The sequence below is a fragment of the Somniosus microcephalus genome, chromosome 1, assembly GCF_052327205.1.
Source record: "Somniosus microcephalus isolate GS21.2 chromosome 1, FLI_Smic_1.0, whole genome shotgun sequence".
NCBI classification, from domain to species: Eukaryota; Metazoa; Chordata; class Chondrichthyes; order Squaliformes; family Somniosidae; genus Somniosus; species Somniosus microcephalus.
This window is the reverse complement of record NC_140987.1, coordinates 260382653-260405067: the sequence shown is the minus strand read 5'-3', so window position 1 is coordinate 260405067 and position 22415 is coordinate 260382653. Positions and strand designations below refer to the sequence as shown.

General features: G+C 46.1%; 1 protein-coding gene across 7 annotated transcripts in view; it reads left to right on the top strand.

Moving 5' to 3' along the window:
• lpar1 (lysophosphatidic acid receptor 1) overlaps positions 1-21418 on the top strand; it is a 148500-nt gene extending 127082 nt beyond the window's left edge. For all 7 annotated transcript variants that reach the window (XM_085992921.1, XM_085992874.1, XM_085992900.1 and 4 more), the window contains one exon: positions 19269-21418. In XM_085992921.1, the coding sequence (XP_085849047.1) occupies positions 19269-19567 (299 nt within the window). In that variant the 3' untranslated portion in view covers positions 19568-21418. The remainder of the gene's footprint in view (positions 1-19268) is intronic.
• The last annotated feature ends 997 nt before the right edge of the window (positions 21419-22415 follow it).

Sequence of the window (22415 nt, the reverse complement as noted above, 5' to 3'; positions counted from 1 at the left end):
TTTTTTTCCCATATTCCCCATTCGAGTGCTTTCTAGGCTAATCCAAGTCTACACTTGGAGTCATGAATAACTGAAAATGAACTTAATGTTGGAACATAGGAACAGGAGCAGGCCATTCAACCCCTCGAGCCTGGTCCACCATGCAATTAGATCATGGCTGATCTTTATTCTAACTCCATCCACCTGCCTTGGTTCCAAATCACTTAATACCTTTGTCTAGCAAAATCTATCGATCTCAGATTTAAAATAATTAATTGACCCAGCATCTACTGCTTTTTGTGGGAGAGAGTTCCACACTTCTACCACCCTTTGCGTGAGGAAGTGTTTCCTAGCTTCTCTCCTGGATGGCCTGGCTCTGATTTTAAGGTTATGTCCCCTTGTCCTAGACTCCCCCGCCAGCGGAAAAAGTTTCTATCTACCCTATCAATTCTTTTTAAAATCCTAAAAACCTCAATCACATCACCCTTTAAACTTCTCTATTCAAGGGAATACAGGCCTAGTTTACATATGGGACATCGAGTGCTATCAGCACTTTTCGATTCTGGCAGGATTGGCATCAGCCATTAAACATTTGCAGCTGACTTTCACCTTGGAAAGCAAAAATCTGATCCATTGTCTTGTTGACTTGCAAGACCTTTTTGGCCCTATTTATGATACGGAGTGTGTGCACGCACCATTGTTCCTGCCTCACCAACTAATTGCAATTAAATTTCCCCCCGCCCCTTTCAAGCTTTAATGTATTTTTGTCAAAGTCACTTTGCAAAATATTGTGTTGCAGTAGATGAGGCACACTGTGAGCCTAGGCACAAAACATACCCAACAATAAAGATCTGATTGCAAGAAGAATGAGCGTGGATACGCTCAATCTAATTCCAAGTGGATAAAAATCTCCAGCACACAATGACCTTATCCTTCCTTCACAATTGGCACAAAAAAAAGTTTCGCTGAACAAATGAGACTAATACATTTTTCCAGGAGCGGAAAGAGTAAAGAGTATTTAGAGTTTCATTGAGACATTGTGAACCTACCCCATCACCAGCCACCACCACCCCACCTCCCCCACCCCCATCTCCGACCCCACCATCCAACACAAATGTGAACTATGAGAATGAAGTTGCAATCGATCAGGCCAGGCAGGAATGTGCTACATGTGCACAGCAGGCCTCCGTACACAGATGTCTATTTGGAACATCTTTGACTATGTGGACCATGGAGTATTTTGGAATGCCAGGATTGCACGGTATGCAAGTTGGAATTTTAGTCCAAAACATGTTTTACCAGCTGATGCGCTATCAATTCTAATAAAAGGCTGGGCAGAGTTCAGAACAACAGGCTTTTATTAACTACTGAATTGCACTTCAGACAGATCAGGACTATGCCTCTAGTGGACGACCGAATGCCAGGAGCTGCCATGCGGCCGCTCTTATACTCGGTAGCCCAGGGGCGGAGTCAGCTGAGGCATAGTCAGGCACAACAGTGAAACAAGAGTGAACGACAACAACAACAACAACAACAGTGAACACAGTGAACTACAGTGGTTTACCACACCAGCACTCTGGCAGATTGAAGCAACAGTTTCCTTTGTCGTGCTTTTTAATACTTTAATGCTCCCTGTCCCATGGACAATCGTGTTTGTCCATATAATAATCACCGCTTTTCAAACTAATTCATTGCTTGTGAAGCATTTTGAGACATGACATACTCTTTCCTTTTTCTCCTCTTTCCCTTCCTGCTTAGAGTCCTTCAATTGTCTATTTGAACCCATGTTGATGGGTGTCCTGAGGCTACATCTAGTGAATTGCTTTCAGCATGTTTGCTTTGTCAAAGAAGATTGCTGCAACAGAGTGTCACCTTTCTATCAATATTGCACTATTTGTAGTGATAAACAGGTTCTCAAGGCTGTGTGTGATGAACTCTGATTTGTTATTCTAAATATACGAACAATGATTGACGGGAAAAGACCCTCGGGTCCACCCGGCCTGTCCCACACAATTGTGGTATCTTGTGTATATCACAATAAATACACTCTCCACCCCACCCAAAAACCATGGGATCTCCTGGGAGAAGCTAAAAACCCCAGACCAATTTGGGGGGAAAAAATTTGGAAATTCCTCTCTGTTAGATCCGTGTATTTTTGATGATGTGTGTCCTTCAATAACTAGACACGAGACTGCAGGAACAATCAACAGGTATTTACTGGATGAGGGTTACTCTAAAACTAAACGTACAGATCCCTACACAGGGTTTATATAGAGGTGTGGTCACTGCCGGTACTACAGTATACAGGAGCTGTAAAAAGTAGTTCTCCCCTTAAAGGCACATACAATACAATTCCTCCCCTTTTAGATTGACAGTACCATAACATTCATTTAACAATTAACACTTTTAACATGCACAATAACTGAAAATAGTCCATTTATAAATTCAGTCTTGGGGCAGCTTCCTGATCCTTTCTGGATAGCGCCTTTCCTGAGTGTCTTGTTCTTGGTGCGGAGGCCCCCTGTCGTCAGTTGGTTCATCAGCTTCCGATGCTACTGTTTCTGGGGTAGATGCTACCTGTATGTCGGGTTCATCACCAGGTGCGCGAGGCATGGGGTTGACTCGTTCCTGTGACTCTAGGATCTGGTCGACATGGCGTCTCACAATGTTCTCCCCAACATCCACATTGTACATTAGTGGCCCCTGCCGTGTGCATATCGTTCCTGGTTGCCATTTCTCTGTTCGGTAGTCACGGGCCAAAACTGGTTGCCCTATATTGAAGCTTCTTGTCGGCTTCTCATTGATGTGCTGGAATTGCTTATTCTCAACATCTCTTCGTACATTTGGTCTGAGCAAATCCAGACGAGATCTCAACCTTCGGTTAAAGAACATCATGGCCGGGGTCTGGTTGGTGACTGCATGTGTCGCATTTCTGTAGGCTAACAGGAAATTGTCCACCTTATGCTGCAGTGGAATGTCGTCATTGCACATGGCCCTTACTGCTTTCTTAAAGGTTTGTACGAACCTCTCAGCCAATCCATTTGTGGCTGGATGATACGGGGCGGATGTGTAATGCCTTACCCCATTCCTTTTCATGAATCTTCGAAACTCTTCGGACACAAACTGTGATCCGTTATCAGAGCAAATCTGCTCTGGCAAGCCGTTCCTGGCAAATATGGTCCGTAGGGCTGCAATAGTTTTCTCCGTGGTGGTGGACGACATTTTGATCACCTCCGGCCATTTCGAGTGCGCATCCACGTCTATTAGAAACATTGAGTCCATGAATGGACCAGCAAAATCAATATGCACCCGTTGCCATGGAGATGAGGGCCACTCCCATGGGTGTAGAGGGGCATGTGGTGGTGCATTTTGGACCTTCTGGCATCCTGAGCAGCTCTTTGTCAGGTCCTCGATTTGCTGATCGATCCCCAGCCACCACACATAAGCCCTAGCAAGGCTTTTCATTTTCACCCCTCCCATTTGGCCTTCGTGAAGCTCATTGAGCACTCTCTCCCTTAACTTGGGTGGAATTACCACTCGGGATCCACACATCAAGGTCCCCTGGCATACTGACAGCTGTTCTCTTCTGGATGAGAATGCTGGCAACAGTGAGTTGCCATGTGTTGGCCATCTCTTCACCGTCAAGTCATATACCCGAGACAGTGTCTGGTCGTTTCGGGTCTCCTTCTCTATATCAGCGTTAGTTACTGGCAAGCGTTCAATTATAGTCGAATGAAATATTTCGACAGGGTCCACTGCTGGTGCTTCCTCCGCAGTAGGCAGTGGCAGGCGTGATAGCCCATCAGCGTTTCCATGCTGTTTCGTGCCCTTATACTCGATTTCATATTGGTTCGCCGCTAGAAAAAGCGACCATCTATGTAACCGTTGCGCAGTCATCACTGGCACACCCTTCTTTGGATTAAAGATGGAGACAAGTGGTTGGTGGTCCGTCAGCAAGGTGAACTTCTGCCCGTGCAGATAGTGGTTGAACTTTTTCACTCCCCACACTAGGCTGAGGGCCTCCCTGTCAATCTGGGCGTAGTTACGCTCGGCTGAAGTTAGTGACCGAGATGCAAAGGCTACCGGCCTCTCCGAGCCGTCTGGGAACTTGTGCGACAGCACCGCACCAATGCCATAGGGTGATGCATCACACGCCAACCGAATGGGTAGTGCTGGGTTGAAATGAGCCAATACCTCTTTTGGTGTGATCAATTCTTTGCACTTCTGGAAAGCTCGTTTACATTCGTCATTCCACTTCCATGGTACCCCCGTTTGCAGTAGGGTGTTCAGTGGGTGTAGCACTGTAGACAAATTCGGCAAGAACTTATGGTAGTAGTTCACCAGCCCGAGGAACGACCTCAATTGTGACACATTTTCCGGTGCTGGAGCCTTGACTACTGCCTCAATCTTTTCAGGGGACTTATGTAACCCCTCTTCATCAATAACGTGGCCACAATACGAGATCTGTTTCTGGAAAAACTCGCATTTGTGGCGATTTGCTCAGAGCTCGTATTCCTTCAATCTAGTGAGCACCTGCTCCAGGTTGGCAAGGTGAGCACTGTCATTTTCGCCCGTGACCAGGATGTCGTCCAAATAACACTGGGTCCCTGGAATCCCTTGCAGGACTTGATCCATTGCCCTTTGCCAAATAGCCGGAGCTGATGCTACCCCGAACACCAGCCGGTTGTATTGGTAGAGACCTTTATGAGTGTTGATTGTGAGGTACTGTTTCGAGGCTTCTTCTACCTCCATTTGCAGGTACGCCTGGGCCAGATCAATCTTAGTGAAGCGTTTACCTCCAGATAGCGAGGCGAAAATATCTTCAATCCGCAGAAGCAGATATTGTACCGTGTGAAGGACTGGGTTCACTGTCACCTTAAAGTCCCCACAGATGCGAACTTTCTTTGGTTCCCCAGGCGTATTACTCAACAACCTCTTCATTACAGGAACGATGGGTGTGGCCCACTCGCTCCAGTCCACTTTGGACAGTACTCCTGAACGTTCCAAACCTTCCAGTTCTGCTTCGACGGCTGGGCGGATCACATAAGGCACCGGTCTGGCCTTAAAAAAAACGTTGGGCTTGCATTTTCCTCTATTTTGATCGTCACTGTTATGCCTTTTAGTGTTCGAAGTCCCTCCTGGAACACTTCTTGTGCGTCAGTTAACATTTTTGACAGTCGTCCAGGTGTGGCGTCGTCATCCTTTTTGGCATCTACAGTCAGTGCTTGTATGGAATGCCAATCTAGCTGTATCTTCCGGATCCATTCACGTCCTAGTAGTGGTGGTCCTCCATCTGGCAATACATATAGGTCCATTTTTGGTGTTTCCTTACCGTTAGGTTGATTGTCCATGATAAAAAAATTGGCCCTTAGTGTTAGGGGGGATTAAATATGTGGGGTTACAGGGTTACAGGGATAGGGCTTGGGTGGGATGGCTGTCGGTGTAGGGACCGGGTGCTAGGGTTTGGATGATCAGCCATGATCTCGTTGAATGGCGGAGCAGGCTCGAAGGGCCGAATGGCCTACTCCTGCTCCTATCTTCTATGTTTCTATGTTATATACAACGTTCACCCTTATTTTTCCTTTGGGGTAGACTTTTTGCCCCGTGTACGTCTTCAAGACAATCTCTGTATCTCTCAAGGGTATATGTGAGAATAGCCGCTTGTAGTCCCTTCGGTTTATGACTGTTAGGGCTGATCCTGTGTCCAATTCCATTTTCACTTGGACTGCAGCTATCTTGAGCGTGACCCAGCTAGTTTGATGATCCTCCGTTTGGATCACCTTATGTAGTTTCAGACAACCCAGCTCCTTGCTTCCGGAGTCTGTATCACTTTTCTATTCGTCTGAACTACTCTCTGTCACCTTATGTACCTTCTTGTACTTCTCCTGTGGAGATTTCTTGCTGCTGGTTTTCTTTCCCGACCTGCAGACTCTTGCTATGTGTCCTACTTTTCCACACTGTCTGCACACTTTGTCCTTAAACCAGCAATCATTATGGTCGTGTGTTGTTCTGCCGCAGTGATAACACTTCACTGTTCCGTATGACATTTCATTTGTGCCATATTCTTGCGGTCTCCGTTGTATCTCTGCAGCGCCCCGTGCGGCTGCTTCGTGTGATACTGCCATGCTGAAAGCCTTGTCCAGCGTAAGATCCTTTTCTGATAGAAGCCGTTTCTGGGTTCCTTCACTTTGAAGCCCACACACAAACTTGTCCCTTAAGGTATCTGCCAGTCCCGCTCCAAACTGGCAGTGTTTCGATAGCTTACGCAGTTCCGTTAAATACTCAGCATTACTTTCATCTTTATGCTGGTTCCTTTTGTGAAACTTAAATCTTTCTGCTATCAGCAGCGGTGTGGGGTTTAAGAGGTGCTGTAGGGTTGACACTATGTTTCCAAAATCCTTGTCCACTGGCTTCTCTGGGGTTACTAGGTTTCGCAGTAAGCCATATGTTTTTGCACCCATGGAATTCAACAATACCAGCGCTTTCCTCTCATCTAGCACTTCATTCGCCTTGCAGTACACTTCTATGCATTCGACTTCATTGTCGAACGCTGTGATACTGCCACTCTTCGGCATCCCTGGGTGTGGTTAGACTGGCTCAAAATGGCGTTTTCCCGCGCTTCCCTTCTTCTCCGCTGCGGCCTAAAATGGCGTTTCCCGCGCTCTCCCTCCTTCTCCGCTGCGGCTGCTCGGCCCTTGAACACCGGCTGTGCTCTGCGCGTTTCCCTTTCTTCCCTGCTGACGCTGCTCATCCCTTGAACACCGGCTGTGCTCTGCGCGTTTTCTTTCGCGCCTCTCTCTCTTCTCCCGTCGACGCCGTTCGGTCCTGAACACCGGCTGCGCCCTGTGCGCTCTACCCGCTCTGTTCTCCCGTCGACGCCGCTCGGCCCTGAACACCGGCTGCGCCCTGTGCGCTCTACCCTCTCTCTTCTCCCGTCGACGCTGCTCGGCCTTCTCTGTGCCGTCGGTCGGCTCTAGCCGCCGCTGTCCGGGAAGGGTCTGCGGCGTACCTGTTGCCAGCCCGTTTCGCTGGACCACCGTGACTGGAGAACCAAGCCCAGCTCTCAACAGCCTCCCCTGCGATGCTCAATCTCTGCTGGATGACTGGGCGGTTGCTCGTGGTCGACGCCCGTGCTTCTGGCCTCAACTTTCTTCCACTGTTCTCCAGGAGTGAGTCCCTGGGAGGTAATGCAGAGTTGCAGGTAGGTTCGAATCTGCCTCGTCGCCGCTGTTAGATCCGTGTATTTTTGATGTTGTGTGTCCTTCAATAACTAGACACGAGACTGCAGGAACAATCAACAGGTATTTACTGGATGAGGGTTACTCTAAAACTAAACGTACAGATCCCTACACAGGGTTTATATACAGGTGTGGTCACTGCCGGTATACAGGAGCTGTAAAAAGTAGTTCTCCCCTTAAAGGTACATACACTACACTCTCCACCCCATCTTCCCCAGCCCCCCGCCCCACCACCCAGGCGATCAAAACTCGTCCAAGAGATTACTCTGGCCCTGAATTTCCCTGCAGTACCTACCCTTTGTTGAGATGTAATCTCGGCCCCAGCCAGAAACCAGTCCAGCTCTTGCTTGAAGGAATTCAGCGTATCTGCGTCCACCGCATCAGCCTGTTCCGGAGATCATATTGAATAGTGATTAGCTAGTTAGAAATATCAGTAGGCATACCACTTTGATTTGTGCTGCCTCATCCTTGCATTTATCATCCTGTTTGTTGCCTGTAAACCCCTCGGGCACCAATCTATTTCATTCTGAACAAATTTAAGTGTAAAAACCTGTAGAAATATTGACCTCCATTTTGCAATGCCCAGTAAATTGAGGCTGTGCCGCCCATAGAGTGGATGGTAGGCCATGCTGAATTTTACAATGGTAAGGTCTGCCCACTCCTTTGAGGTGGCTTATAGGCACATGAAAGGGTCGCTTGCAGAGTTTGGCCTGTAGCGTGCTTAGCCAGGGTGGTGACAGAAATCCATAGAGACAGCAGTTCTTCAAGGGCTGTAGCTCAACGTGAAAGAGAAAGTTAGGCAATACAAAAAGCTGACTAGTTTGTTCTCAATGGCAATGCGGGCAGCGCTGCTACTTTAGATGCTGAGATGTTGGACAGGCACTAAAGGAGGTTGGCGTTAATGGGGCTGGGGTGGGGGCGGGAGCGTGTCCTGAAGGCACAGGTGCAAACCGCATGCAGGGAGGTAGATTGCTGACTGAATCAGTGCAGTCACCCAGCTCCCTCATACATCAGAACATAAGAAATAGGAGCAGGAGGGATTGGTGGGGAGTTGGGACTGGAAGGCCGATGAAGTGTCCAATTATTACTTTGAAGGATTGTTAAATGAAAACTTGAATTGTGGATTTGTATTACAAAGAGAAAAAAATAAATTAACCATGGCCAGGAAATTCCTTGGACCTGTTCCCCCTCCACTGGCATTACTTCATTGGAAGTGAGCCGGAATCCACCCTTCCCCCATTTAAGAACATAAGAAATAGGAGCAAGAGTCGGCCATTCAATAAGATCATGGCTGATCTGATCTTGACCTCAACTCCCCTGTAGCTCAAATATCTGTCTATCTCAGCTTTGAATATATTCAATGGCTCAGCCTCCACAGCTCTCTGGGGTAGAGAATTCCAAAGATTCACGACCCTCAGAGAAGTAATTCCTCCTTATCTCTATTTTAAATGGGCGATCCTTTATTCTAAAACTATGCCCCCTAGTTCTAGATTCCCCCACGAGGGGAAACATCCTCCCTGCATCTACCCTGTCAAGCCCCTTGCCGTGAGAAGCTTTGCTGGTTTCAGGTGCAAGATGGGCTTCCTAGAGTTTTAGGCCCAGTGCTTTTAACTAAATATATATGCAATAAAGCAGTAGCTGGCCTCTCCAACATAATGTACATGCTGCCATATTAGACCTCTATAAGCTACTGTATCAGCGTTTAACTTTCTCCCCCGCCTGTGCGTTTCTTTTTGATGTGGCTATCTTGACATTTCTGGAGATGTGGCGACCAGTCACCATCCTCCGCCTGCTTCACGACGACATGCAAGCCGTGATCCTGACCAACGGTTCCACCACAGACCCAATTCACATACGAACCGGGGTCAAGCAAGGCTGTGTCAGCGCACCAACGCTCTTCTCGATCTTCCTTGCTGCAATGCTCCATCTCACCCTCAGTAAGCTCCCCGCTGGAGTGGAGCTAATTTACAGAACAAACGGGAAACAGTTCAACCTCCGTCGCCTCCAGTCCAGATCCAAGGTCGTCGCATCCTCTGTCGTCGAATTACAGTATGCAGACGACGCTTGCGACTGCGCTCACTCGGAGGTCGAACTCTAAACCATCATCAACACCTTCACCGAAGCGTACGAGAGCATGGGCCTTACACTAAACATCTGTAAGACAAAGGTCCTCTACCAACCTGCCCCCACCACACAGTACTGCCCCCCGATTATCAAAATCCACGACAAGGCCCTGGACAACATGGACCACTTTCCATACCTCGGGAGCCTACTGTCAACAAGGGCAGACATCGATGACGAAGTCCAACACTGCCTTCAGTGTGCCAGTGCAGCCTTCGGTCGCCTGAGGAAGAGAGTGTTTGAAGACCAGGACCTCAAACCCGGCACTAAGCTCATGGTCTACAGAGCAGCAGCGATACCCACCCTGCTGTATGCCTCAGAGACATGGACCATGTACAGCACTGGAGAGGTACCACCAACGCTGCCTCCGCAAGATCCTGCAAATCCATTGGCAGGATAGGCGCACCAATGTCGGCGTTCTTGCTCAGGCCAACATCCCCAGCATCGAAGCTTTGACCACGCTCGATCAGCTCCGATGGACAGGTCACATTGTCTGCATGCCTGATACGAGACTCCCAAAACTAGCACTCTACTCGGAGCTCCGGCATGGCAAGAGAGCCCCAGGTGGGCAGAGGAAACGCTTCAAGGACACCCTCAAAGCCTCCTTGAAAAAGTGTAACAACCCCACCGACACCTGGGAATCCCTTGCCCAAGACCACACAAAGTGGAGGAGAAGCATCCAGGAAGGCACCAAATACCTCGAGTCTCTTCGCCGGGAGCAAGCGGAAGCCAAGTGCAGGCAGCGCAAGGAGCGCACGTCAACCCAAGCACCCCACCCACCCGCCCCTTCAACCACCGTCTGCCCCACCTGTGACAGAGACTCTAGGTCCTGCATTGGACTCATCAGTCACCTGCGAACTCATTTTTAATGTGGAAGTAAGTCATCCTCGGTTCCGAGGGACTACTTAGGAAGAAGATGCTCTATTTCAGCAGCAATTTGGAATGAATAAAATGACAATCCAGGGCACACTCGTGCATGTTTGCGTAAAACTGTATCGAGAATATCACAACTCATACATGTTTTTGAGATCTCTGCGCTCCTCCAGTTCTCGCCTCTTGTGAATCCCCAATTCCCAATGCTCCACCATTGGTGGCCGTGCCTTCAGCTGTCTAGGCCCCAAGCTCTGGAATTTCCTCCCTAAATCTCTCCGCCTCTCTCTCCTTAAGATGCTGCTTAAAAAATCTACTTCTTTGACCAAGCTTTTGGTCATCTGCCCTAATATCATCTTATGTGGCCCAGTGTCAAATTCTGTTTGATAACGCTGAAAATCTGATATTAAAGCAAAATACTGTTGGAAATACATCGGCTCCAATATTAATGGTACGGCAGGGAGGATGCAGGGGAAGCCTGGTAGCGGGTGATGAACCCGCCAAGCCCGGGCATGTGGAGGCCTAGCTGATCTTAAAGGCAGGGCCTCGTTTAAATAATTCGGCGCCGACTCCCACCTGAATGCCGGCCAGACTGACCGCTGGGCGGGTGAGAGCGGAAATTCTAGCAGCAGGAGGCCGCAGCCGGGGACCCGTGGAAACGGTCCCAGAGGAGAAAATAAAATCAAGGCCATAGCAAGATTCAAGTGGAGACCCCATCAGAATCCAGTCTGATCTTAACCTTTTTTTTCCAGACACCAGCAGACCTGTTTCATATTCTGAAAAGGAAAGACAGATTAATGGTTTGAGTTGCGGCACCATCAGAATAGTAATGCGTCTTTACTCCTGTGGAAATAGTGAGGGCTTCAGTGTATCAGTCACCTTTTTTGGATGATGACTACAACCCTCACATTCCATTTTGTATAAGGCATAACACACTGGGGCATACAAAAATGTACAGCTGGATTCTGACGTCTTTCCATTCATGTCGCTGATTGTAACAGGAAACATTGGGGCTTTTGTTTTTTCTTTCCATGGCGTGGTAATATTTCAAAGCCATATATTTTAGTACACGTTTCGCTTTTTAAAGCCAATTTTAATCTCATTTTCTAACTCGTGTAGATGTGGGGTGGCTGGGGGGAAAATACTGCAAATGCTGCATCAATTGAAAATGCTGCAAGAGCTGTCAAACTGAAATTAAAGAAAATTTAAAAAATGAAAATGCTGGAACTCTGCAACAGGTCCATTGGTGTCTGGAAAGACAGGCTCATGTCAAGAGTGGATTCCGGTGAAGTCTCCACTTGATTCTTGCAGTTTTGTTTTTCCAGATGTTAACTGGACTGCTGTCTACGTCCAGCATGTTGTTTTTATTCTTTGTTTTAAGTGTCAGCCGTGGCTCTCTGGGTAGCACTCAGTGGGTAGCACTCTCGCCTCTGAGTCAGAGGTCGTGGGTTCAAAATCCCACTCCAGAGACTTGAGCACAAAATCTAGGCTGACACTTTAGTGCCAGTACTGAGGGAATGCTGCACTGTCGGAGGTGCCGTCTTTTGGATGAAATGTTAAACTGAGGCCCCGTCTGCCCTCTCTGGTGGATGTAAAAGATCCCATGGCACTATTTCAGAGAAGAGCAGGGGAATTCTCCCCTGTGTCCTGGCCAATATTTGTCCCTCAACCAAAGTCACGAAAACAGATTATCACATTGCTGTTTGTGGGAGCTTTCTGTGCGCAATTGGCAGATGGAGTATAATGTAGGGAAATGTGAGGTTATTCACTTTGATAGGAAGAATAGAAAAAACAGAATATTTTTTAAATGGTGAGAAACTTTTAAATGTTGGTGTTCAGAGAGATTTGGGTGTCCTCGTGCAAGAAACACAGAAAGATAGCATACAGGTACAGCAAGCAATAAGGAAGGGAAATGGCATGTTGGCCTTTATTGCAAGGGGGGTCTTGCTAGAATTGTACAGGGCCTTGGTGAGACCACACCTGGAGTACTGTGCACAGTTTTGGTCTCCTTATCTAAGGAAGGATATACTTGCCTTGGAGGCGGTGCAACGAAGGCTCACTAGATTGAGGGCTGTCCTATGATGAGAGATTGTGTAGATTGGGCCTTTACTCTCTGGTGTTTAGAAGAATGAGAGGTGATCTCATTGAAACATACAAGATTCTGAAGGGGATTGACAGGGTAGATGCTGAGAGGCTGTTTCCCCTGGCTGGAGTGTCTAGAACTAGGGGGCATAGTCTGAGGACAAGGGGTCGGCCATTTAAGACCGAGATGAGGAGGAATTTCTTCACTCAGAAAGTTGTGAATCTTTGGAATTCTTTGCCCAGAAAGCTGTGGATGCTGAGTCTTTGGGGGAAAGATTGGGCCGTGCCCCCTTTGGGGTGCTAACTTCGCCGGGGCGCTACTTTTAGCGTCCCCGCGCCCAAAATACACTGATAGCACCCCACAAGGGCAGCCGGGAGCTACTGGAAGCGCCCCGCCTCCCTCTTGGGGTGCTGCGAGTGAATATCATGGCGCTACGTGCCGCAGTGCCACAGTACACCGCGGTATTGCAGGCCTTCCTCTCCTTATTAAAGGGGAGGGGCCTTGCGCAGCGCAACCCGGGGCCCAGCTGGGCCACCAGGGATCGGAGTGCTGACAAAGAGCCCGGCACTCAGGAGAAGTGCCGGGCTCACTGAGCGCAGCCGGCACCCCGCAGGGAGGCTTCACAGGAGGCCGGGCACAGCAACGGTGGCAGGTGCTGGCAGGCGGCCAGCAACAAAATGGCCGCCCAGCACCTCCCCTTTAATTTGCGCCGCCCCGACCGCAGGTAGGCCCCCCCTGACGCTGTTGGACATAGCGTCCGGCAGTAAGTCAGGGGGCGCTGCTCACGGCAATGACATCATCGCTGGTGGTGCAGCGCCGCAGGGCGCTAACGGTTACCACCGCCGCTAACCTCCCGCTGAATTTTGCGGGAAGCTAACGGGAGGCGCAAATCAACCAAATTTTTCCCCCTTTGAGTATATTCAAGGCTGAGATAGATTTTTGGACTCTAGGGGAATCAAGGGATATGGGGATCGGGCAGGAAAGAGGAGATGAGGTCGATGATCAGCCATCATCTTATTGAATGGCGGCTCGAGGGGCCGTATGGCCGACTCCTGCTCCTATTTCTTATGTTCTTATCTCATTGAAACCTATACGATTCTGAGAGGGCTTGACAGGGTAGATGCTGAGAGGTTGTTTCCCCTGGCTATAGAGTCTAGATCTAAGGGGTCATAGTCTCATTATAAAGGGTCGGCCATTCAGGACTGAGATGAGGAGAAATTTCTTCACTCAGAGGGTGAATCTTTGGAATTCTCTACTCCAGAGGGCTGTGGATGCTCAGTGAGTATATTCAAGACAGAGATCGATAGATTTTTGAACTCTAAGGGAATTGAGGGATATGGGGATCAGGCGGGAAAGTGGAGTTGAGGTCGAAGATCAGCCGTGATCTTATTGAATGGCGGAGCAGGCTCGAGGAGCCGAATGGCCCACTCCTGCTCCTACTTCTTATGTTCTTATGTAAATAGGATGGGTGGAAGAAAGGGTCACCGTCCTTTTTAACATCATCGGCAAAAATATACAGTGAAAGGCCTGGAGTTTCTGCTTTGGGCGCCCAAAATTGTGCCAGTTTTGAGAAATGTTGTTTTCTCAAGTTTCTGCTCAAACTCATTTGCATATCGCCGGACGTAAAATCTGCAATGAACCAGCGCAATTGGGCAACGTTCTAGAACATAAGTTTTTAAAAATCTTTTTAAAATTTGCTTTAAAGGATATTCCTTGATATATTTGAGAATGGTCAGCTGATGCAGTTTGATCTACATGAAGGGACTAGATGTAATATCTCCAAGTTTGCAGAAGACACAAAGCTGGGTGGGCGTGTGTGCTGTGAGGAGGATGCTGAGAAACTCCAGTATGATTTGGACAGGTTGGGTGATTGGGCAGATGCAGTATAATGTGGATAAATGTGAGGTTATTCACTTTGGTGGCAAAAACTGGAAGGCAGATTATTTGAACGGCAATAGATTGGGAGAAGGGGAAGTGCAACGAGACCTGGGTGTCCTTGTGCACCAGTCGCTGAAGGTAAGCATGCATGTGCAGCAGGCGGTTAAGAAGGCAAATGGTATGTTGGCCTTCGTAGTGAGAGGGTTTGAGTACAGGAACAAGGATGTCTTGCTGCAGTTGTACAGGGCCTTGGTGAGACCGCACCTTGAGTATTGTGTGCAGTTTTGGTCGCCTTATCTGGAGAAGGATGTTCTTGCCACGGAGGGAGTGCAGCGAAGATTCACCAGACTGATACCTGGGATGGCAGGAATGACTTATGAGGAGAGATTGGGTCGATTGGGCTTATACTCGCTGGAGTTTAGAAGAATGAGAGGGGATCTCATTGAAACTTATAAAATTCTAACAGGACTAGACAGACTGACTAGATGCAGGAAGGATGTTCCCGATGGTCGGGGGAGTTCAGAACCAGGGGTCATAGTCTAAGGATAAGGGGTAAGCCATTTAGGACTGAGATGAGGAGGAATTTCTTCACCCAGAGAGTGGTGAACCTGTGGAATTCTCTACCATAGAAGGCAGTTGAGGCCAATTCATTAAATATATTCAAGAAGGAGTTAGATATATTTCTTAAGGCTAAAGGGATCAAGGGATATGGGGAGAAGGCAGGGACAGGGTACTGAGTTTGGATGATCAGCCATGATCTCATTGAATGGCGGAGCAGGCTCGAGGGGCTGAATGGCCTACTCCTGCTCCTATCTTCTATGTTTCTATGTTAATACAGCCGAAAATGGATTCATCACCAAAAATAAGCATTTTTAATCAGGGAGTGCAGTCCACCACCTGTGAATAACCTGATTTTAAATGAATGAAAATGACTAAGAAACTGTACAGAACCATTTGCAAGTTATATTGGGGTACAGTAGTCAGTTTCTTAGTAAATTAAAAAAAAAAATTACATTCAAAAGCTTCTAAAACGTGTCCATCAGTGTCATTGCGCCCAAAAGAACCAGCTTAATTTTTAGAGCCTCCTCAAAGGCCCGCAAACGAGGGCAATTAGCGGAAACTCGCCATGTTGATTCATTCATCCAGGGGGGCGTGGCATGGCCAGATCTGTGGGCGGAGCCGGCTTCTAGCGTGAGACTTTTTAAAATTAGCGCAAAAGATCGCGGAAACTCGATTTGCGCTGGATGTAATTTGTGTTTGAAATTCCGCAATCTTTTGTGCTGGTTTGGTTGATCTCGGGAGAACTGTGTTGAGAAAAACCAGCGCATCCAAGTGTAAACACCAGGCTAAAGTGTTTATTTTTCTATAGAATTAATTACATGGCCTAGAAGTTTGAGTGCACCCATTATCCCAGTGCCGGAATGGTGAGGCTCGAGGCGCCCCTGATATTGGGCTTCCGGCCTCATTTCCATCAATCTAGTGAGTTGCGGAGAGTAGCAGGCAGCTCGCTGGTGAAGCATGATTGAAGATCGGGCTGCTGCTGGTGTTGTCGGGGCCTGCAGGTAAATGAGACAGGGGGCCATTTGGGTTGGAATTGAGGTTTGGGGGGGAGGGGCAGTTGCATTGGGAGGGTGCAATGGTCATGGGGGAGGGGGGGCAATGGCAGTGTTCGGGTAGGGAACGATGCTCGGTGGAGATCCACATCTTTGAACTTGGGGTTGGGAGGAAGCACGCCTTCTCCTCTCAGCTCCACATGCAGCTAAGTGTATTTTAAAAACTTACCTTGTTGGTTGCGGCCTAAGGACTGCATGTAGGCCTGATTTTCCTCAGTGCAGTCGCTGCTGGCCACCTTAGGGCGAACCAATCTTGCGGGGGGGGGGGGGGGGCTCAAACAGGCGTTAGGCCCCTTATTTGCATATACAAAGGGCCTAATGCCTATTTCAGGCGTGACTTTTTGGCCTTTACCAATATGGCAGGTGGTGCAGTTCCTGCTCGTAATGACCTTGCGCCTCCTGCCTGCCATATTGGAGACTTAGGAGGCCGTTTAACACCCAAAAAACGGGTGCTGCCCGGATGAACTTCTAGGCCCAAGATCCTTGTGGTTTGTTTAATACACCGAAAGGTTTGTAGTAATGCACCATTTTGAACCCCCTCCGCAGTGCCTTATTTAGTATATTTTCCAAGCTTTGTGAGGAAGAATCTTTTACAGTGCAAGATTTTGCAAAGAAATGCTAAAAAGAAACAAAATCTGTTGCATAGAATCTGCCTTTACCGCACTATTCCTCTCCCGGAGTAAAGCGGTTGCATTAACATGAATTACAAAAAAATGTTGTTGAATAATAAGAACATAAGAATTAGGAGCAGGAGTTGGCCATACAGCCCCTCGAGCATGCTCCGCTATTCAGTAAGATCACGGCTGATCATCGACCTCAACTCCACTATCCTGCCCGATCCCAATATCAGGCTGTCAGGCTATTGTGTGTGTACGGGTCAGTCCTCCCAACTTCGACCTAGATGACACTAGACGTTAGTGAGGAGGACTTTGCCAGGTTGACTGGCCTGAGATTGCTTATGTCTCATTCTGATACGATGTCTGGGTCATTGCCAAAATGTCCATCTGATTTAGCGCAGATGTATAATTAAGCAATTGGTTTTGAATTTTCAATAAAAGAATAGAAACATATATGTGCTATAATCATGCACCTGTGAAGTGTGTGTTTCAGGACTGTTTCTATAAGGAGATAGATAGATAGATTTCCAGACGCAAAAGGCGTCAAGGGGTATGGGAAGAGAGCGGGAATATGGTATTGAGATAGAGGATCAGCCATGATCATATTGAATGGCGGAGCAGGCTTGAAGGGCCAAATGGCCTACTCCTGCTCCTATTTTTCTGTTTCTATGTTACCTTGAGCCTTAATCTGGCAGGCTGAGGGGGGAATGACAGCTGAAAAAGTTTTCAAAAAAGGATTGAGATTTGCTTGGTGTTTGCAATAATCCTTATTAGTTCCACAGTTGGCAGCACACTCTCCTCTGAAAGTTGTGGGCTCAAGCCCCACTTCACCATTTGAGCAAATAATCTCAGCTGAAGATTTAGTGCAGTACCAAGGAAGGTCGGCATTGTTTGAGGTGCTGCCTTTGGGAAGAGACATAAACCGAGGCCCTGTCTGTCGTCTTATGGACATAAAAGATCTATATATAGCACTATTTGGAGAAGGGCAGAAAGCTCTCCTCGTGTCCTGGCCAACATTCATCCCTCAGCAATTGCCACCAAAACGGAATAACTGGCAATTCATCTGGTTTGCTGTTTGTGGGATCTTGCTGTGCATACTTTGACTGCCATGTTTACAAAAGCGACCACATTTTAACAGTAATGAGTTCTCTGTGAAGTGCTCTGCTGCCTCCTGATGTGATAATTAAATGCTATCTGAATGTAAGTTTTATTCCTTTGCTGTCTGGTTTTCTTGTGTTGATCCTTCCGAACTCCTCTGTTCTGATTTGTTTCTGTTTTACTTTGAGTGAATCAACAAGTGTGACCTCCAAAGTATGAGCAGAGATTCTGCTTTTAAAGCAATAATTTAGATATATTGCATATTGAAGAACTAATATTGTGAAAAGGTGTATTTAAAGGGGAATTATGAAAAAGCGTCTAGGTCGAACAGGTGACCAAATATTGATGATGGGAATCGGGCGGGAAAGTGGAGTTGAGGTAGAAGATCAGCCACGATCTTATTGAATGGCGGAGCAGAGGGGCAGTACGCAATGGTCCCGCTATGGTGCGCGCACAGTGGCCGCACAGTAATCTGAAATATCCCGCGCGGCCCGCTCACTGGCTTTTACACTGTAAATACCGCGCAGGCACAGAAATGTAAAGGGACTGCGCATTATAAGAAACAGGCCACGCGGAACAAAGCGCCGTTTACACAGAACACGGGCCAAATGGCCGACTCCTGCTCCTATTTCTTATGTTCTTATGAAAGTGTCATTAGTCTGCAGCAAGTTACACGGTCAAAAAATGTCGATGTGTATAAGTAAATCTGTACAAGTCCTAGTAAATGATGCCGACACTCAAAAGAAGTAGTAAGATGATTGAGTATGATCACTGTGCTTAAAGATACCGAGAAAAGCAGTTAAAGAAGATGAAGGGAATGATTCCAGGATTTAGGTTACTGAGCATTGCGAAGTTTATAAAGGAATTTAAATCTCTTTTTGGAATAAAGATTGGGAAGGAGGACCGTGATCCTGGTATTTTGAACAATGAAGAGGATTAAATTGGATGTGGCGTAATGTTGTGTGCGTCAAAGGATGGATGAACTGAGGGGGTGGGGGGAGAGGTGGGAGGCGGGTGTGGTGGGTGATAATTATAAGCCAAGGAGGCTGCAAGCTAAACTAAAGCTCATAAATAATATTCACAATTTGAGTTGATAAATTATGGACGAGATCACAAAGCACAATAAATGCTGACTCAACCGAAGGGATTAAAAGCTGCCACAAAACAAAAGCAAAAATACTGCGGACGCTGGAAATCTGAAATTAAAGCAGAAAATGCTGGAAACACGCAGCAGGTCAGGCAGCATCTGTGAAGAGAGAAACAGAGTTAACGTTTCAGGTCGATGAATTGATGTGGGAGAGGGTAGTTTGGAGTAAACTACTTTATCACTTCGACATTATTAAAGAGTGACTTTTTTCCCTCCCTTTCTGTCAATATTGTTCCCTCCTCCTCATGTAAGGGCAATCACACTTGATAAGCCTTTCCAAAATCAAGTTTGAACATGCAATGTGCAACCACATCTACGATATTTAGTAATATTTTGAAATTCTGGTTCTTGGTAGGCTGATCTGAAGTTTTGATATTTTGCTTTCAGTATGTATTATAAAATGAATGAATATTCGACACCAGACCCTCCCTTGCCAAAATTGAAAGCGTTGTCCCAGTGTCTGATAAAATATGCCGATACGTGAGACGAAGTAAGGTGCGAGGAGGTTTGTGTGAAGCATAAACACCGGCACAGACCAGTTGAGCTGAATGGCCTGTTTCTGTGCTGTGCATTCTATGTAAACAAAAATACTAATGTGTGTGGTTTTTTTTCCCCTCCATTTAGGGGCGTTTATCATCTGCTGGACTCCAGGCCTAGTTTTGCTCTTGCTGGACGTGTTCTGCCCTGACTGTAATGTCCTCACTTACGAGAAGTTTTTCCTCCTGTTGGCCGAGTTCAACTCTGCAATGAACCCCATCATCTACTCCTACCGCGACAAGGAGATGAGCGCGACTTTCAAACAGATCTTGTGCTGTCAGCGGAACGAGGGCAGCAACGGTGCGGCCGAGGGCTCTGACCGTTCGGCCTCCTCCCTCAACCACACCATCTTGAGTGGGATACACAACGACCATTCGGTGGTGTAACCGGAGGAGAATGAATCGCAGCTGTCCACTGCAAGATAACCAAGATACGGGAGACACCCAGATGTGAACCAGCTGTGGATGAGTGAATTAAACACTGAAGACTAAATACTAAATTAGCACCAGGACCTATTCACAAACTAATATGAGACATTGTTGACTAATATTTCTGTTTTACTAGGACCTAGTGTGAGACACCTTTAATAACACCAGTTGAAGTCTTACGTACTTATGTTGTATTACCTGCTAAACTGCATTTAGCTGTAGAAATTATGGCTTTTTAAAAATGTAATAAACCTATTTTATTCAACCCATCAGCATGCTTGTGATGGACTTTTGCATAACAGGCAGATTCAACATTTTATTGCTTCATGTCAGTGTCCACTGAAAAAGAAATATTTTCAGGATCAGAAGAGCTTTTAATTTGTGGTACGTTTTCCCAGGGACTTTGGAGCTCTGAAGGGACTATTGGCTGTTCTTTGCTTTTTGGGACGTAGAAACCATGTAAGTCATTAGAAATATTTGAGAAGTGTGTGGTTTCCCCCCCACCCCCCTCCCCCACTTTTATTTAAAAACAACAGGTTGGTCCCAAGTTGACCCAGTTGATTTTGCTTCCAACATTTGGCTCTCGACAACCACATTTTATACATTATATTTTAACTGAGAAAATGGTATAAATGACTCTTCAGTATCAGCAATTGTGCGTTCTGTTTTACGAAGTATTCTTAGTTTCTCTACCATTAGGACCTCCTGAATAAATAGTTCATTATTTCAAGCATAGCTGACACTCAGCTGACATATTAACATTTCTACTTGCTAATTTGCTCTTCATATTGATTACTGTGTTGCAGTTAAAACGCAAGTTTATAAATGGAAATTAAAATTTTAAATATATAAATTTGTCAGTAAAAAAATAGGGAACTATTTATTTAATATGGTCTGATTTTGTGTTTTAAAATAACCATGTTAAACTCTGTTGCCCCGTTATGATTTCCGATAGTTGGGTATGATGTTCCATGCGGACAGATTTCAGTTCTTTGTGAAATCTGGGTAGACGAGTTGCTTGGTTTATACGTGTAACATCTTTTTTTGAAAGGGTGAATTCTTGTCACGCAGGTAGACAGACACATGCCAATCTGTATCGTGTGTTAGAGCCAAAGTATACATTACCAAATATTTAATGATGTTACATTCAGAGAGGTGAATTCTCCTTTGGATTCTCCTTCCTAATACTACAAGTGTGATTCATCCAGTGACGTATACAGTTCTGTTACGTCAGGTGCCTAATTGCGTTGGGGAGTTTCCTACTCTGGAGTTCTTTCGGACTTTCAAGAATGGTAAAATTCTTAGTAGCTAAAAGAAACTCTTTTAAATAATGGATGATGCATGATTAAGGTATAGCATGGAAATACAGTAGTTCTTTGGAATGCATTCCTTAGCATAATCCAAGTGTACTTTGAACCAACCCCACTGTTTGTGGTAGATGAAAATGTGTACCAGTACTGCTCGGTTAAGTGATTTTTCTTTGCACTCAAATGAATGGAATGATTGGTTGAAACGGAAAACCATCTCAACTACTGTACTGTCATTTTTATATGATCTGGATTTTTTTGGGACGGGGTGGAAAAGGCTTCTTAAATGGTTAGTTTGGTAATCTATCAGATGATGGTTGCAATTTGCTTGGGGGATTTTTACTTAAGGTAAAGCTGCCCTAATTATTAATGCTTTTGAAATGTTGGGTTTCTGTAAATTCAAACTGTACATGTGCGTTATTGGACCATTACTGCAATTTATAATGTGTAATGGCAATAAGTAACTCTGCATTCTCATTAAATGATGCACCAGGAATGGAAATATTGACCTGTATTTCTTTTCCAAATCTTTAATATTTAGTTAATTGTTTGTATATTTCATGGATTAGGTACAATTTATGCAAGTTTTTTGTTTACTTGGCAAGGTGTTTTTCAAAAAGATGTAATTTACAGGGCCCAAAATGTTGGTCAGAGTAGTTTCTCTAAATTATGTCAGGTTTCATATTCAGTTTAATTTCCAGGTAGTACTTTTTTGTTGCAAGCTATGTAAATATTCTGCTACCTAGTGTCCCAGGTAGTACTGTGCAGTCTGTGCACCAGTAGGGTAAATTAGTAGTACTGTTAGTAATTGCTACAGAAACTATTCACCACTACACGATGTAACAGTTTTAATGTAATCAGGTCATTATGCATTAATTTTGCAGCAACACCTAGCACCAATATGTGTATTATATAACTAACCTTTTAAATTTGTATTAGTAAATGCGACTGTGCTGTCAGACATTTCAGTCCTGATCTATATATTATGGCTAACACTTTCCCTTTAACTCTGAACTGACCTGCTCTTTCATTCGTGCATCTAAGTTAGCTGAATCTGATTTTTGTCCTGTTACACCTTAATCCAGGCTCATCCACCTTACAGGCTATCAGTAAAAAGCAAAAGGGGTCAAACTGGTCCAGGCTGGGAATGAAGGTAGAATGGGAGAACGTAGAGTGAAAAGCTTACATTGTTTGGGGTAGGAATTAGACTCTGGAGACTAGTTCATTTCCACGAGGTACTGATGCTAACTGGGACTAGTGGGGAGTTGGGACTGGAAGGCCGATTTTGAAGGATTGTTAAATGAAAACTTGAATTGTAGATTTGTATTACAAAGAGAAAAAAATAAATTAACCATGGCCGGGAAATTCCTTGGACCTGTTCCCGCTCCACTGGCATTACTTCATCAGAAGTGCGTCGGAATCCACCCCTCTCCCATTTAAGAACATAAGAAATAGGAGCAAGAGTAGGCCATTCGGCCCCTCGAGCCTGCTCCGCCATT